The sequence below is a fragment of the Lissotriton helveticus genome, chromosome 10, assembly GCF_964261635.1.
Source record: "Lissotriton helveticus chromosome 10, aLisHel1.1, whole genome shotgun sequence".
In the NCBI taxonomy this organism is placed as follows: domain Eukaryota; kingdom Metazoa; phylum Chordata; class Amphibia; order Caudata; family Salamandridae; genus Lissotriton; species Lissotriton helveticus.
In genome coordinates this window covers 577,909,809-577,922,248 of record NC_136071.1, presented here as the reverse complement: position 1 = coordinate 577,922,248, position 12,440 = coordinate 577,909,809, and the positions used below count along the sequence as shown (strand labels likewise).

The following is a 12,440-nucleotide window of genomic DNA, read 5'->3' as shown; positions in this document are numbered from 1 at the left end:
CTCTTCTTCCGGGTCGCCGAAGATGTTATCTGGTGCCGGGGCCGCTTGCCTGGCCTCAAGGCGCACCGCGCGCCGAAGCTTGAGCGTCTTCTTCGACCTGAATCTGGTGCAGGCCATGCAGTTGTCCTCGTTATGGTCTGGCGAGAGGCATTTGTTACAGACCGGGTGCACGTCGATATGTGGGTATTTGGACCCACAGACGGGACAGTATTTAAACGGGCTCCGCTCCATGTTGAAAAGTTGTGGTCGTGTTGCGATGAGAAGGCCTCGATGTCCGAAGAGTGATACGACTCCGCAGATTCCGACTCAAAGAGACGGAAGAACTCGAGACCGTACGCAAACAATACCGACGTAATGAAACGAAGGCCTTTGGCTTTAAAGAAGCTAGTTTTCTCGGTTCCGACAGAAACGTCGAGACCGCATCCGAACCCAATGGCGGAAAAAAACAATCTGGGGATGGAGCCGATGCCCATGCGCACTGTAGTCCAGGGGAGGAGCCACCTATCTCAGGATACTTCGAAGACTCTTCCAGGACAACAATGTGCGATCATCCGGACCCAACACTAGGCAGCGATCTATGCAAAAGATATGAATTTAGCAGCCCACATGCCTCGAACCGAATAGTTTCTTACCCGTCGGTGTAGTTTTGCAGCTTGAAGATCTTTCTGGATTCACTATGCTGTGCATATTCCACAATCTGGTGGTTGGGTCCGGAATCGTAGTCTTTTTTCTCTCTCTTTTTTTTTTGTCGTAGCCCAGGTGGGCGTCGACATCCCACCATTTGGTGTACCTTCGGTGACGTCGGCGTGCTTACGGCGGACGCTACCACCCTTGGGCGCCATCTTCGGATTATTTTTTCTGTCTCTTTTCTTTTTTGTCTTTGTAGTGAATCCATGGCTATGTTTGTTAATCGTTTTTTCAACGTTATTCTTTCCACGTATCTTGTAATCGTTCCAACTTGCTTTCTTTTCTATGTGTTTTCCACTCTCTTCTCCAGCCTCATCTTTCTGGCGGAGGCGGGTGGGTTCGCTAGTGAATCCAGAAAGATCTTCAAGCTGCAAAACTACACCGACAGGTAAGAAACTATTCGTTTTGCAGCGTGAATCTTTCTGGATTCACTATGCTGTGAATAGATTTTGTAGCGGTTTTCGTTACTTATGTGGCGGTTGGGTGGAAGATGAGCGTTGGTTGTTAAAAATATGTTGAAGCACTTTTTGTCCTACTTGTGCCTCTTTGTTCATCTGTACATCCACGCAGTAGTGCTTTGTGAAAGTGTGCACTGAAGCCCATGTTGCCGCCAGGCATATGTCCTGAATCAGTGTGTTGGCCAGAAAGGAAATTGTTGCTCCTTTCTTCCTGGTGGAGTGGGCTTGTGCCCCTCCTGTTAGCTCCTGGCCAGCTTGCTTGTGGTAGAACTGAATTGTCTGTGCGATCTATCGGGCTATGGTGTTTTTAGTAACTGGTTTGCCCATGTAACTGTTAGCGAAGGACACGAAGAACTGTTTCGTTTTCCTGTGTTCCTTCGTTCTTTCAATGAAGTGCATCACAGCCCTTCTTGCGTCTAGGGTGTGGAGCGACCTCTCAGCGCTTGTAGTGGGGTTTTGGAAGAAGCTAGGGATCTGAATACTCTGATTTATGTGAAACCTTGACACCACCTTTGGCATGAAGTGTGGGTCAGTTCTCATCACGACCCTGTCACTGTGTATCTGGATGTAGGGTTCCTGCAGTGTGAGTGCCTGCAGTTCGCTCACCCTTCGTAGTGAGGTGATCGCCACCAGGAAGGCCGTCTTCATTGTCAACATTTGCAGTGATGCTTTGTGGATGGGTTCGAAGGGTGCTTTCATGAGCTCCGTCAGTACCACATTTAAGTTCCAGGCCGGTGGCGGCATTCTCTTTGGCGGCGCTATTCTTTTACCCCCATCCAAGAATCTTTTCACGACTTGGGATGTGAAGAAGCTTCTCCCTGTTTCTCCTCTTGTGTATGCCACAATCGCTGCCAGGTGCACTCTCAGTGAGGATGAGCTTAGCTTTGCCTTAATTAGGTGTGTGAGGTACCTTAGCACCGTGGACTCCTTGGTCAGTCTCCTTTGGAGCCGTTTCTTGCAACACCATTGAGTGAATCTTTTCCATTTTTCCCCATAGCATTTGCGTGTGCTGGGCCTTCTTGCCTCTCGCAGCACCCGCAGGGTGCTTTCTGGTAGTTTTAGGTGTGCAAATTCTAAGTCCTCAGGAGCCAGGCTGAGAGGTGGAGGCTCTCTGGCTCTGGGTGTAGAATTCTTCCGTTTTCCATAGAGAGTAGGTCTCTTCTTTTTGAGAACTTGTGGGGGGGGGGGGCCCCTGCGCCATCTCCATTACTTGAGAATACCACGTCTGTCTGGGCCATTGTGGTGCCACAAGGATGAGCGTCATGTTGCTCTTCATGCATTTGTTGAGAACCCTGGGGATCAGTGGTATCGGGGGAAAAGCGTAGGCAAATGTTTTTGACCAGCTTATCCATAGGGCATTCCCTTGGGACCTTGCCTCTGGTTGCCTGGATGCAAAGTATTGGCATTTTGCATTCCGGTGTGTTGCAAATAGGTCTATTGTTGGGGTGCCCCATTTCCTGAATAGACTCTCTGCTTCCTGACTGTTGAGTTCCCACTCGTGGGATGCTGAAGTCTGCCTGCTGAGCCAATCCGCTTCTACATTGTCCTTCCCTGGCAGGTGTATGGCTAGCAGGTCTATTTTTAGTGGTATGGCCCATTTCTAGATCTCCTGTGCCAAGGTTGACAGCGGGAACGATTGAGTTCCCCCCTGTTTGTTTATGTAAAACATCGTTGAGGTGTTGTCTGTTTGTATTAGCACCTTCCGATTGTATAGGTGTTTCTGAAAGGCCTTGAGGGCTAGCAACACCGTTTTCAGTTCCAGGTAGTTGATGTGCCTGACTGCATCTGTAGGGCTCCACAGACCCCTCACTCTGAGCCTGTTCATGTGTGTGCCCCACCCCTTCTGGGATGCGTCTGTGGTGATGGTCACTGTTGGGTCCGGTGGTTTCCCTTCTGTTATTCTCTCCTTGGTCCACCACCTTATCTCTTCCTGCACCCTGTGCGTTACAACCACTAGATCCTCCCAACTTCCTGTAGCTTGTGACCATTGTTGTTGCAGCCACTCTTGGAGTGGTCTCATTTGTAGGCGTACATTGGGGACCAGGTGAATGCATGATGCCATCATCCCCAAGATCTTGCTCACAGTCCTCACTGTCAGAGCTCGCCCCTTCTGGTAGTGACGTTTCTCCCTCAGTAGGCTGAGCGTTCTCTTTTCGCTCGGTAAGACTCTGCATTGGATGGTGTCGATCTGTGCTCCCAGGAAGATTTTTACTTGCTCTGGTTCCATCGAGCTTTTGCCCCAGTGTATGGAGAAACCCAGGTTTGCTAGTGTTCTTGTCACCTGTTCCGCATGCTCTTTGCATGTCCTGTAGCAGTTTGCCTTCACCAGCCTGTCGTCGAGGTAGGGGTACACGTGTATTCCCTTTCTCCTTAGGTGTGCGGCCACCGCCGCAAGGCATTTGGTAAACACCCTTGGTGCGGACTTTAGGCCGAAAGCTAGGGTCGTGAATTGGTAGTGATCCTTGTTTACTGTGAACCTTAGCATGTGCTTGTGCTGCCTGTTCATGGGGATGTGCAGGTACGCATCTTTGAGGTCTATGGTGGACAAGAAATCCCCTGCTTTTATCTGAGGAATGACCTCTTGTAGGGACGTCATTTTGAATTTCTGGTATTTGACGCATTTGTTTAGGAACCGTAGGTCCAGGATGGGTCTTAGGCTTTCGTCCACCTTTGGCACTAGGAAGTAGTTTGAGTACACTCCCATGTTCAGTTCTTTGAAAGGGACCCGTTCTATGGCCGCTTTGAGGAGGAGTTCTTGGGCTTCCTCTTGCAGTAGTTGCAGCTCTCTTCCCGAGTGCTGTCTTTTCTTTGGTTTTCAGTTTGGTGGCCTTTTTTCCAACTCTATGCAGTACCCGAACTGCATAATATTGAGTATCCACTTGTCTGTTGTTATTTTTCTCCACTCCTGGAGAAAAAATCTCAATCTTCCTCCTACCGGCGTTGCATGTTCCTTTGTGTCTTGTCCGTGTAGCCCTCTCCTCTTTGTTTTTCCGTGCTCCTCCCCCGGAGGGTGTGGGTGGTGGAGCACCTTCTCTCGTGTGAAGTCACTTAGAGGGGGGTTGTTCACCGCCTCTCCTTCTCTGGCCCCATCCATTTCCTCTCGACCGAAAGGACTGGCCCCTGCCTTGGTAGTTCCAGTTTTGCCTCTGCTGGCCCTGGTGGCCTTGGTTGTCACTCTGTTGCCCCTGGTGGAAACTCTGGTGAGAATCTCCTCGCTGGCTTCCACCTCTGCCGTTCGGCCTCCGTGAAGGAGTGCCCCTTCTCATCCCTCTGAACTGCAGGGCTCCCATGGACCTTGCCGTCTCGTTGTCCTTCAGTTGGGTGAGCTAATCATCAACTGGGGCTCCGAACAGTGTCTCACCGTTGAAGGGTGTGTTCAGGAGGTTGTTCTGGACCTCAGCCTTGAATCCTGAGATCCTGAGCCACGCTTGCCTTCTTTCTGTGATGCCTATAGCCATCAGTCTTGCTGGATGTTTCTGCCCCATCCAAGGCTGTCTTCAGGCATGAATTGGCGATGCTCTTCCCTTCCTCCACCAGGTGTGCTGCCCTCTCACGGTATTCTTCCGGGAGGTGCTTGAGCAACTGTCCCATCTCATCCCAGTGCTGGTATTGATGCCTATTCAGGAGGGCGTTGGAATTCGCCATCCGCCAGTGCGTTGCAGCGTTCCTCTCAATCTTCCTGCCAGTCAGATCCATCCTCCTGCTTTCTTTGTCAGGTGGGGGTCCGGACGTTGTTGGGACGTTTGCCCTTTTTCTGGCCGTTGCAGCGATGATAGAATCTGCTGTGACGGATCCCTTGATGTAAGCTGGGTCTTGTGAGGAGAATTTGTATTTCTTCTGGGTCCTCGGCGTTACAGACCTGCATGTAGCCGGCTCCTTGAAGGCCTCCTTTCCCTGGTCTGTGATACTCTTGAGCATGGGCAGGAACTGGCTCTTTGTCTGTATGGGGAGCAATGTCTCGAGCAGGAAGTCTGCCTTTGGCTTCTCCTCTTCCAGCTTAATTCCATAAGCTGTTGCCGCCTTTCTTACCACCTCATTGTATGCCCCAATGTCATCCGGTGGCGAAGGCCTCGAGGGGTATGTTTCCACAACCTCCTCTGGGTTTTCGGCCTCGATGTCCTGCCATTCCTGGTCTTGGGCCGTCAAGGAACCTGAACCGTAGCTTGACTGCCGTTCCCCGTAATCCCCTTCTGTGTAGTAGAGGTCCTCCTCCTCTTCGTGCTCCGAAGGTACCGGAGTTTTCAGCGGCTCTTCGACGTCTAACTCCTCGAGCTCCTGAACCTCAGCGACGGTCGGTGCCGGCTTCGGTGGAATCTTGTAACTTTAAATTTTTTCATCAAAGTCCTTCTTTCTCTGAAAGATGTTCTCCATCTCGGCCTCGAGCCTTCTCTTCTTCCTCTGCATTTCTGCGGCCTGTTCGTCGTCGACGTCGAAGCTCTCTTCGGCTCTTTTTCTTTCGAAGTCGAAGGCCCTTTTTCGGGGGCTTGCTTCGATGACCTTTGCTTTTCGCTGGTCTTGTGCCTCCGGGAGTCCTTCTCGAAGGATCCGCTGGGCTCTTTTTCGGAGGATGCAGCTTCGGTCGTCGACTTGCTCGGCGCCGGTGCTCCTTTCGAGGCTCTGTGCTCTGACTTTCGAGAGTCTGCCTCAGGTTTTTGAGGCCCTGTGGGAGTTTTCGGGGTCGATGACTTTCCTACCTTATCAGGCGTATTCTTATCGGTCTCAGCGACCGTGAAGTCATCTGGTCCTTCGGCGATGTTGTCCTCATCGTCGGTGGAGAGGCCAAGTTCGTAAAGCGTCGGCGTTTGGCCCTTGTGCTGCATCGTGTGGTGAGCTGTCCTCTGTCTTTCTCGAATTCGGAGAATCTTCGGCTTGAAGACGGAGCAGGCGTTGCAGTCCCTGCTCTCGTGGTCTATTGGCAGGCAGAGGTTGCAGACTGGGTGCTGGTCCTTCTGTGCGAACTTGTGGTGGCAGTTCTTGCAGAATTTAAATGGCGTCTTGTACATCCCTGTGCTCAGGGGGTCCCCTGTGTGCGCATTCCTCCGAGGACGTCGAAGATTTCGAAGTTTTCTCCTTTCTTCGTCGTCTCAGTCCTAAAGGTCTTCTTCTCTCGATGTTCTCAGGTCTTTACCGTTGAAGATTTGCTGTATTTTCTCCTTTTTCCTCCAAAAACTTCTGGAGCTTCACGCGACGATCCAGACCCAACGGCGGAAAAAAGAATCTGAAGATGGCGCCCAAGGGTGGTAGCTTCCGCCGGAAGCACGCCGACGTCACCGAAGGTACACCAAATGGTGGGACGTCGACGCTACGACAAAAAAAAAAAAAAAGAGAAAAAAAAGACTAAGATTCCGGACCCAACCACCAGATTGCGGAATATGCACAGTATAGTGAATCCAGAAAGATTCACGCTGCAAAACTCATTTTATCGACCTCAAATGGATGAAAGGCTGAGTGGACCAGCCGGGATTTGAACCAGTCACCATGAGGTCGAAAACAGGCCCCTGCAGTGGATGCATTAGTCCACTGAGCCACCAGACCCGGTCCAACCAGTATGTGTGTGTGCTTGAGGAATAGATGGCTGTGCCGTAAACTGTCTTTTTTTAGGTCTCTGCGTGTACATTTCATCTAAGAAAAACCTACCAAATGTAGATTTTGTCAAACTAAACACCCATGGGAGTACATGGTGATGTCTCGCTTGTGGAGCCCAACAAGTTATCTTACCCACAATGTCCTGCAAACCTCAAAATGTGACTGTCACATTTTCCTTGCATTACTGTGCTCAAATGTTCACGCTGCAGAAAGTAACAACAAATTTCCAACCCCCCAGCATTTCTCCAAGTATCCCAATAGAAATGGTAACTCACTTGTGTGGGTGGGCCAAGTACCCGCGGCAGGGAAGGGCCCAAAACCTATTGAAGCGACATCAAAATTACTTATCATAAACCAACCTGGTTTTGCGAGGGGGTCCCATGAGTTCTTGGCCCAGGTCGCCCAACATTCTCCTACCCAGAATCCCCTGCAAACCTCAAATTTCGCTGAAAAACACTGTCAAATTTCTGTGTGGGAAAGTTCTGGAATCTGCGTGGGTACACAAATTTCCTCCCACCCAGCGTTCCCCCAGGTCTCCTGATAAAAATGGTACCTCACACGCGTGGGTAGGTCAAGGACCCGCGACAGGCAAGGACCCAAAACCTTCTGAGGCAACATCAAAATTACCTATCATAAACCAACCTGGTTTTGCAAGGGGGGTCCCATGAGTTTTTGGCCTGGGGCTCAGCGGCCATCTAGGGGAAAAGGCCTAGCAGCGAAGGGGTTAAAAAGTAATCTGCATATCTCATCACGCCTTTTAAAATAGGGAGGTGCTGTCCCGGTGCTGGAAGCGGAATGTTTCGGCTCCGAAATGGAATCTTGTTTTGAAACATAGGATTTTGACTCCGAACCAGCTGTGTTTTTCAGGGCGGAATGTTTCGGGTCCAAAGACAATCTGTCTTGGCTCGAACCCAAGCCGGAAGGCTTGAACACTTGTTTTGGTGCCGGGCCCGAGGGCGGGCCATCAAACGTCGTCTCAGTGCCAACTACGGCCTGAAGGCAGGTTGGTGCCGAAGCCTTATGTTTGGTAAAAGATAGTTTTTGGGGTACGGGGCTTTGGTACTCATGACACCCTGACCCGCTGGAATGTCTTCTGAATCCAACTCAATCTCTAGGTCTGTATTAGATTCCGAGACCAGGAAGACCTCCATTGCGTTCGCAGCTGCTGTTTCTTTCTGTTTGGATTCTTCATCCAAGATATCCGTAGTGTGTGAGTGCCTTGGTGCTGCATTTCATATTGTCGAGCCCAACGATATCGAAGAGCATTTTTCGACCTGAACGAACGACAGGCCTCGCAGTCATCTTCCTTGTGCTGCAATGATCAGCACAAGTTGCAGACCTGGTGTAGATAGGTGCAAGGGTACTTGGAGTGGCACCGAGGGCAGAATTGAAACTGAGTCTGTTCTATTGGCAGAGGTGTGGATCGACGTTGCTAGGCCTTAAGGCCACCCACAATGTTTTCAACCAAAGCTGACTTTCCTGATCGAATCAATACGTGGAGAGAGGAAAACGGTACGATAACAATACCGTCGAGGGTTGAGTAAATTACGCACTGAGGGGAACCCGAACAACTGTTTCAGAACAGAGCGCAGCAATACAAGCCCTGACCCGATGGTGGAAAAAACAATCTAACAATGGAGTTAATGCCCATGAGCACTATTACAGAAAGTCACCTTACCTCATGAATAGATAAGACTTCTTCGCAGAGTAACAACTTGCAAACATCCAGACCCAACAATAGATGGCAGGAGTATGCAAACAAATGTGTATCTACAGCACACATGCCTCGAACATATAGTGCCTGGCAAAAATGTGGCAAAAGACTATCCTACATTGAATGGAAAAATAACTAGAAAATCAAACGTAAGCAACGCTCATTAATTAGGCAAGCTGGGACTCCAGATTTACTGGCTACTCAAGGGTGCAGTATCAAATCCAGCTTTAGTCATGCTGCAGGAGAGGGTATTTTCTTCACTTTTCTTTTGCATCCAACATTAATAGCATTATCTTAGCTATGGAGGTTTTAACCTAGTCGCTTTGTAGTTCATTTAAAATGAAAAAACAAATGTAACTCAGTCATAGCTTGTTTCCAAATAATTGAAAATAAGCAAATATAGCAACATTTAGACAGAGTAAGATACAAGAAATTCTTGTTTAGGCAAAGTAAGATTATCAACCATTAAGTCTGAAACAAATTGTTTTGTAGATGCACAAAATGTGCATAAAACTAAATCAAGCCCAAAAATGCTGAAGTCTAAAGTCTCAACTAACTGCAACCAGAGTGATCCGAGGCATGCCCATTTACTACTTCCCCATACCTGTACTTCTGTAAACGCCAGGCATAGAGAAGCAATATGGGGCTTACAAATGAACATCTGCGTAGTCACTCAAGACAAGCTTATGGTCTACATCAATCCCACATTTTAACTATAGATGAAGCTAAGGTACTATTCCAGGTACAAAAACCATGTGGTGGAATCAAGTACAGCAAACAATGCATTAAGAAGCTAACCTGTTTAGATTCAAAGCCTACCAATTGATAAAATAACATTTGGTAAACTGAAGCAATTTTCAATTAAGACTTTTCAAAAATTAATAAAACAAAACCTACCTTCTGTGGTCTCTGCTTCCAGATTTCGACCTAAAATAAAATTAAATCAGTTTTTGTTAATCTCCATTTAAAGCAAAATCAACACGGGAACAACGTGTAGCATGTTTTTTAAAAAGTACTTCAGGGTAAGTGTTAAGAGTTAGTTACTTACTAAGTAAGGCTTTTTTTGATTAGCCCTCACCAACACACACAATTGTGCCTCTCAATAAAAGGATTTCAGAATGCTTTGCAACTATCTCCCATTCCTAAATACACTTGGCGGTATCACAACCCTATTGCCCTCTTCATTTGACCATCCTGATGACAGCTTATCTATCAGAAAAATGGCCCTAATTTGATAGACTATCTAGCTGCAGATTCCTTACCATAGACTATTTCCCAAGCACCAGACTGGATTCTGAAGTTTTAGCTCGTCGAAAGCGATATAAGCACTATCCCAGTACATGGATGTCTTTTCCTTTTTGTGCCTTTCCACATCAGGAGCCACAATGAAGAGAGAAATGGTGTGAATTTATAAGACCTTTAAAGGGGTGTTCCTCAAACTGTAATGTATTTGCTCGGTGTTGAGGATGGAAGAGTCAGTAAGTAATCTGTGGCTAGATATAGTGTCTACCAGATAAGGTGTTACCAAAGGTAAGTAACTTGTTTATCCAATAGAGACTTCTAGACACAGATTTCTAACCTTAGAAAAGATGCCAAACAATTCTTAGATGGAGGAGAGTCTATGAAACCGAATAAAACCAGGAAGTCCTGCAGGATCGAATGGGCAAAGGGCTTGGTAAACGTGTGCAGAGATGCTCATGTAGGTGCCTGACAGATGTCCAGGACGGGGAATCCGTATGCTATTACAGTGGTCACAGACTTTGCCCTGGTTTAATGAGCACGCAAGCCCTCAGGGGATTGGTTCTTGGCCAACTGTAAGAAGCTGGCTCTGTATATACTATACCAAAATGATGTATAGCGTGCACAAAGTCCAGTGGAACCCTAGAGGTAGGCAGAGGTAAAAGCAGATGGCACCATACTCTATTTGTTGTAGTGTGAGCGAACAGTAAGGCTTTATCAGAGGATAGTGTTAAGCATTTGTTGTACACACTCAGGCAGCAAATGATGTCACACACTCAAAGACAGAACTCAGACCAATTTGTTTGTAAAAAAAAAAATATATATTATTTAGTTATATATTTTTTCTAGAACCTAGCAAGCCTGGCACCGGCTAATTGTAAATGGTACTTTTAAAGGCAAGTTGAACAATACAAGCAAGCTGAATGAAAATGTCTGTTACAGGTTTGCAAATCTTTTCAATACAGTGAAAATTACTATTAGATTACTTTTGACTACTTTTCAGATTACGTTATGGATAATATTTTCTACTCAGTGTGATATGCCTAGATATCACACTGGGACCATTCCTAGAGAAAAGGTAGGTAAAGCAGTTTTAATTATTTGCAGTTTTTCAATTTTTCATACAAAACAAACTCAACAACAATTTTCACAAGAAAGCAGTCAATGCAGTCCTATGGGAGAAAGGAAAATGCTTCTTACCCAGTATGCATCTGTTCTTGGCATAGAGAGCTGTAGAATCATATGCTGGGCATAGATCGCCATCTAGTGTTGGGTCACAGGCAACAGGGAGTTAGGAGGATCTAGTGGTTTTGTAGCATGAATCTTTCTGGATTCCCTATGCTGTGCATTATTCCGCGGTCTAGTGGTTGGGTCCGGAATTGTAGTCTTTTCTATCTTTCTTTTTTCGTAGCCCAGGTGGGCGTCGACGTCCGACATTCTGGTGTACTTCCTGTGACGTCGGCACGCTTCCTGCGGAAGCTCCCACCCTTTGGGCGCCATCTTCGGATTCTTTTTTTCTTGTTTCGTGTTCTGTTTGTGAATCCTTGGCAATGTTATCGAGTTCTTTCTTCAAGTAAATGATTTTTTCACTTTGTCTCTTAAAGTGTCTGTTTGTATCTAATTCCTTGTATTTCCACCTTCTTCTCCTGCCTCATCTTTCTGGCGGAGGTGGGCGAGTTCGTTCGCTAGTGAATTCAGAAAGATCTTCAAGCTACAAAACTACACCGACAGGTAAGAAACTATTTGTTTTTGCTGCGTGAATCTTTCTGGATTCACTATCCTATACATAGACTTTGTAGCGGTTTGTTACGTTTGTGGCGGCTGGGTGGAAGATGAGCGTTGGTTGTTGTGCTTCCTTGTTCATCTGTATATCCACGCAGTAGTGCTTAGTGAACGTGTGCACCGAAGCCCATGTTGCCGCCAGGCATATGTCTTGAATTTATTTATGGGTGTGTTAGCCAGGAAGGCTATTGTTGCTTCTTTTTTCCTGGTAGAGTGGGCTTGTGCCCCCTCTGCTAGTTCTTGTCCTGCCTGCTTGTGGCAGAATTGCATTGTTTGTGCGATCCATCGTGCGATGGTGCCCTTTGTTACTGGTCTACCCAGGAAACTGCTTGCGAAGAACACAAAGAACTGCTTTGTTTTCCTGTGCTCTTTAGTTGTTTCCATGTAATGCATTACTGCCCTTCTCGCGTCCAGAGTGTGCAGTGCCCTCTCTACGCTTGTGGATGGTTTCTGAAAGAAGCTCAGTATTTGTATTGTCTGGTTCATGTGAAACCGTGACACCACCTTTGGCATAAAGTGTGGGTCAGTTCTCATTACCACCCTCTCATTGTGTATTTGAATGTAGGGTTCTTGCAGTGTTAGCACTTGCAGTTCGCTTACCCTGCATAGAGGGGTGATTTCCACTAGAAAGGCTGTCTTCATTGTGAGCATTTGTAGTGATGCCTTATGAATGGGTACGAAAGGTGCCTTCATAAGCTCAGTTAGGACTAAATTAAGGTTCCATGCCGGCGGTGGCATTCTTTTTGGTGGTGCGAATCTTTTAGCCCCTTCCAGGAATCTTTTTACTACTTGTGATGTAAAGAAGCTCTTCCCTGTCTCCTCTTGTGTAGGCTACTATCGCTGCTAGGTGTACCCTCAGCGAGGTGGAACTTAGGTTTGATTTGAGTAGGTGTGTTAAATATTTCAGCACCGTTGATTCCCTTGTCATTTTCTTGTGCAGTTTCTCCTTAATACACCATTGAGTGAATCTTTTC

The 12,440-nt window shown here is 47.3% G+C and overlaps 1 protein-coding gene across 3 annotated transcripts in view; it reads right to left on the bottom strand.

The window, feature by feature from the left end:
• LUC7L (LUC7 like) overlaps positions 1-12,440 on the bottom strand; it is a 253,595-nt gene that overhangs the window by 28,198 nt on the left and 212,957 nt on the right. For 2 of the 3 annotated variants that reach the window (XM_078663114.1, XM_078663116.1), the window contains one exon: positions 9,343-9,372. In XM_078663114.1, coding sequence (XP_078519240.1) covers positions 9,343-9,372 — 30 coding nt within the window. Of the gene's footprint in view, positions 1-9,342; positions 9,376-12,440 lie in introns of all 3 variants that reach the window. The other variant, XM_078663115.1, reaches the window with a different exon arrangement.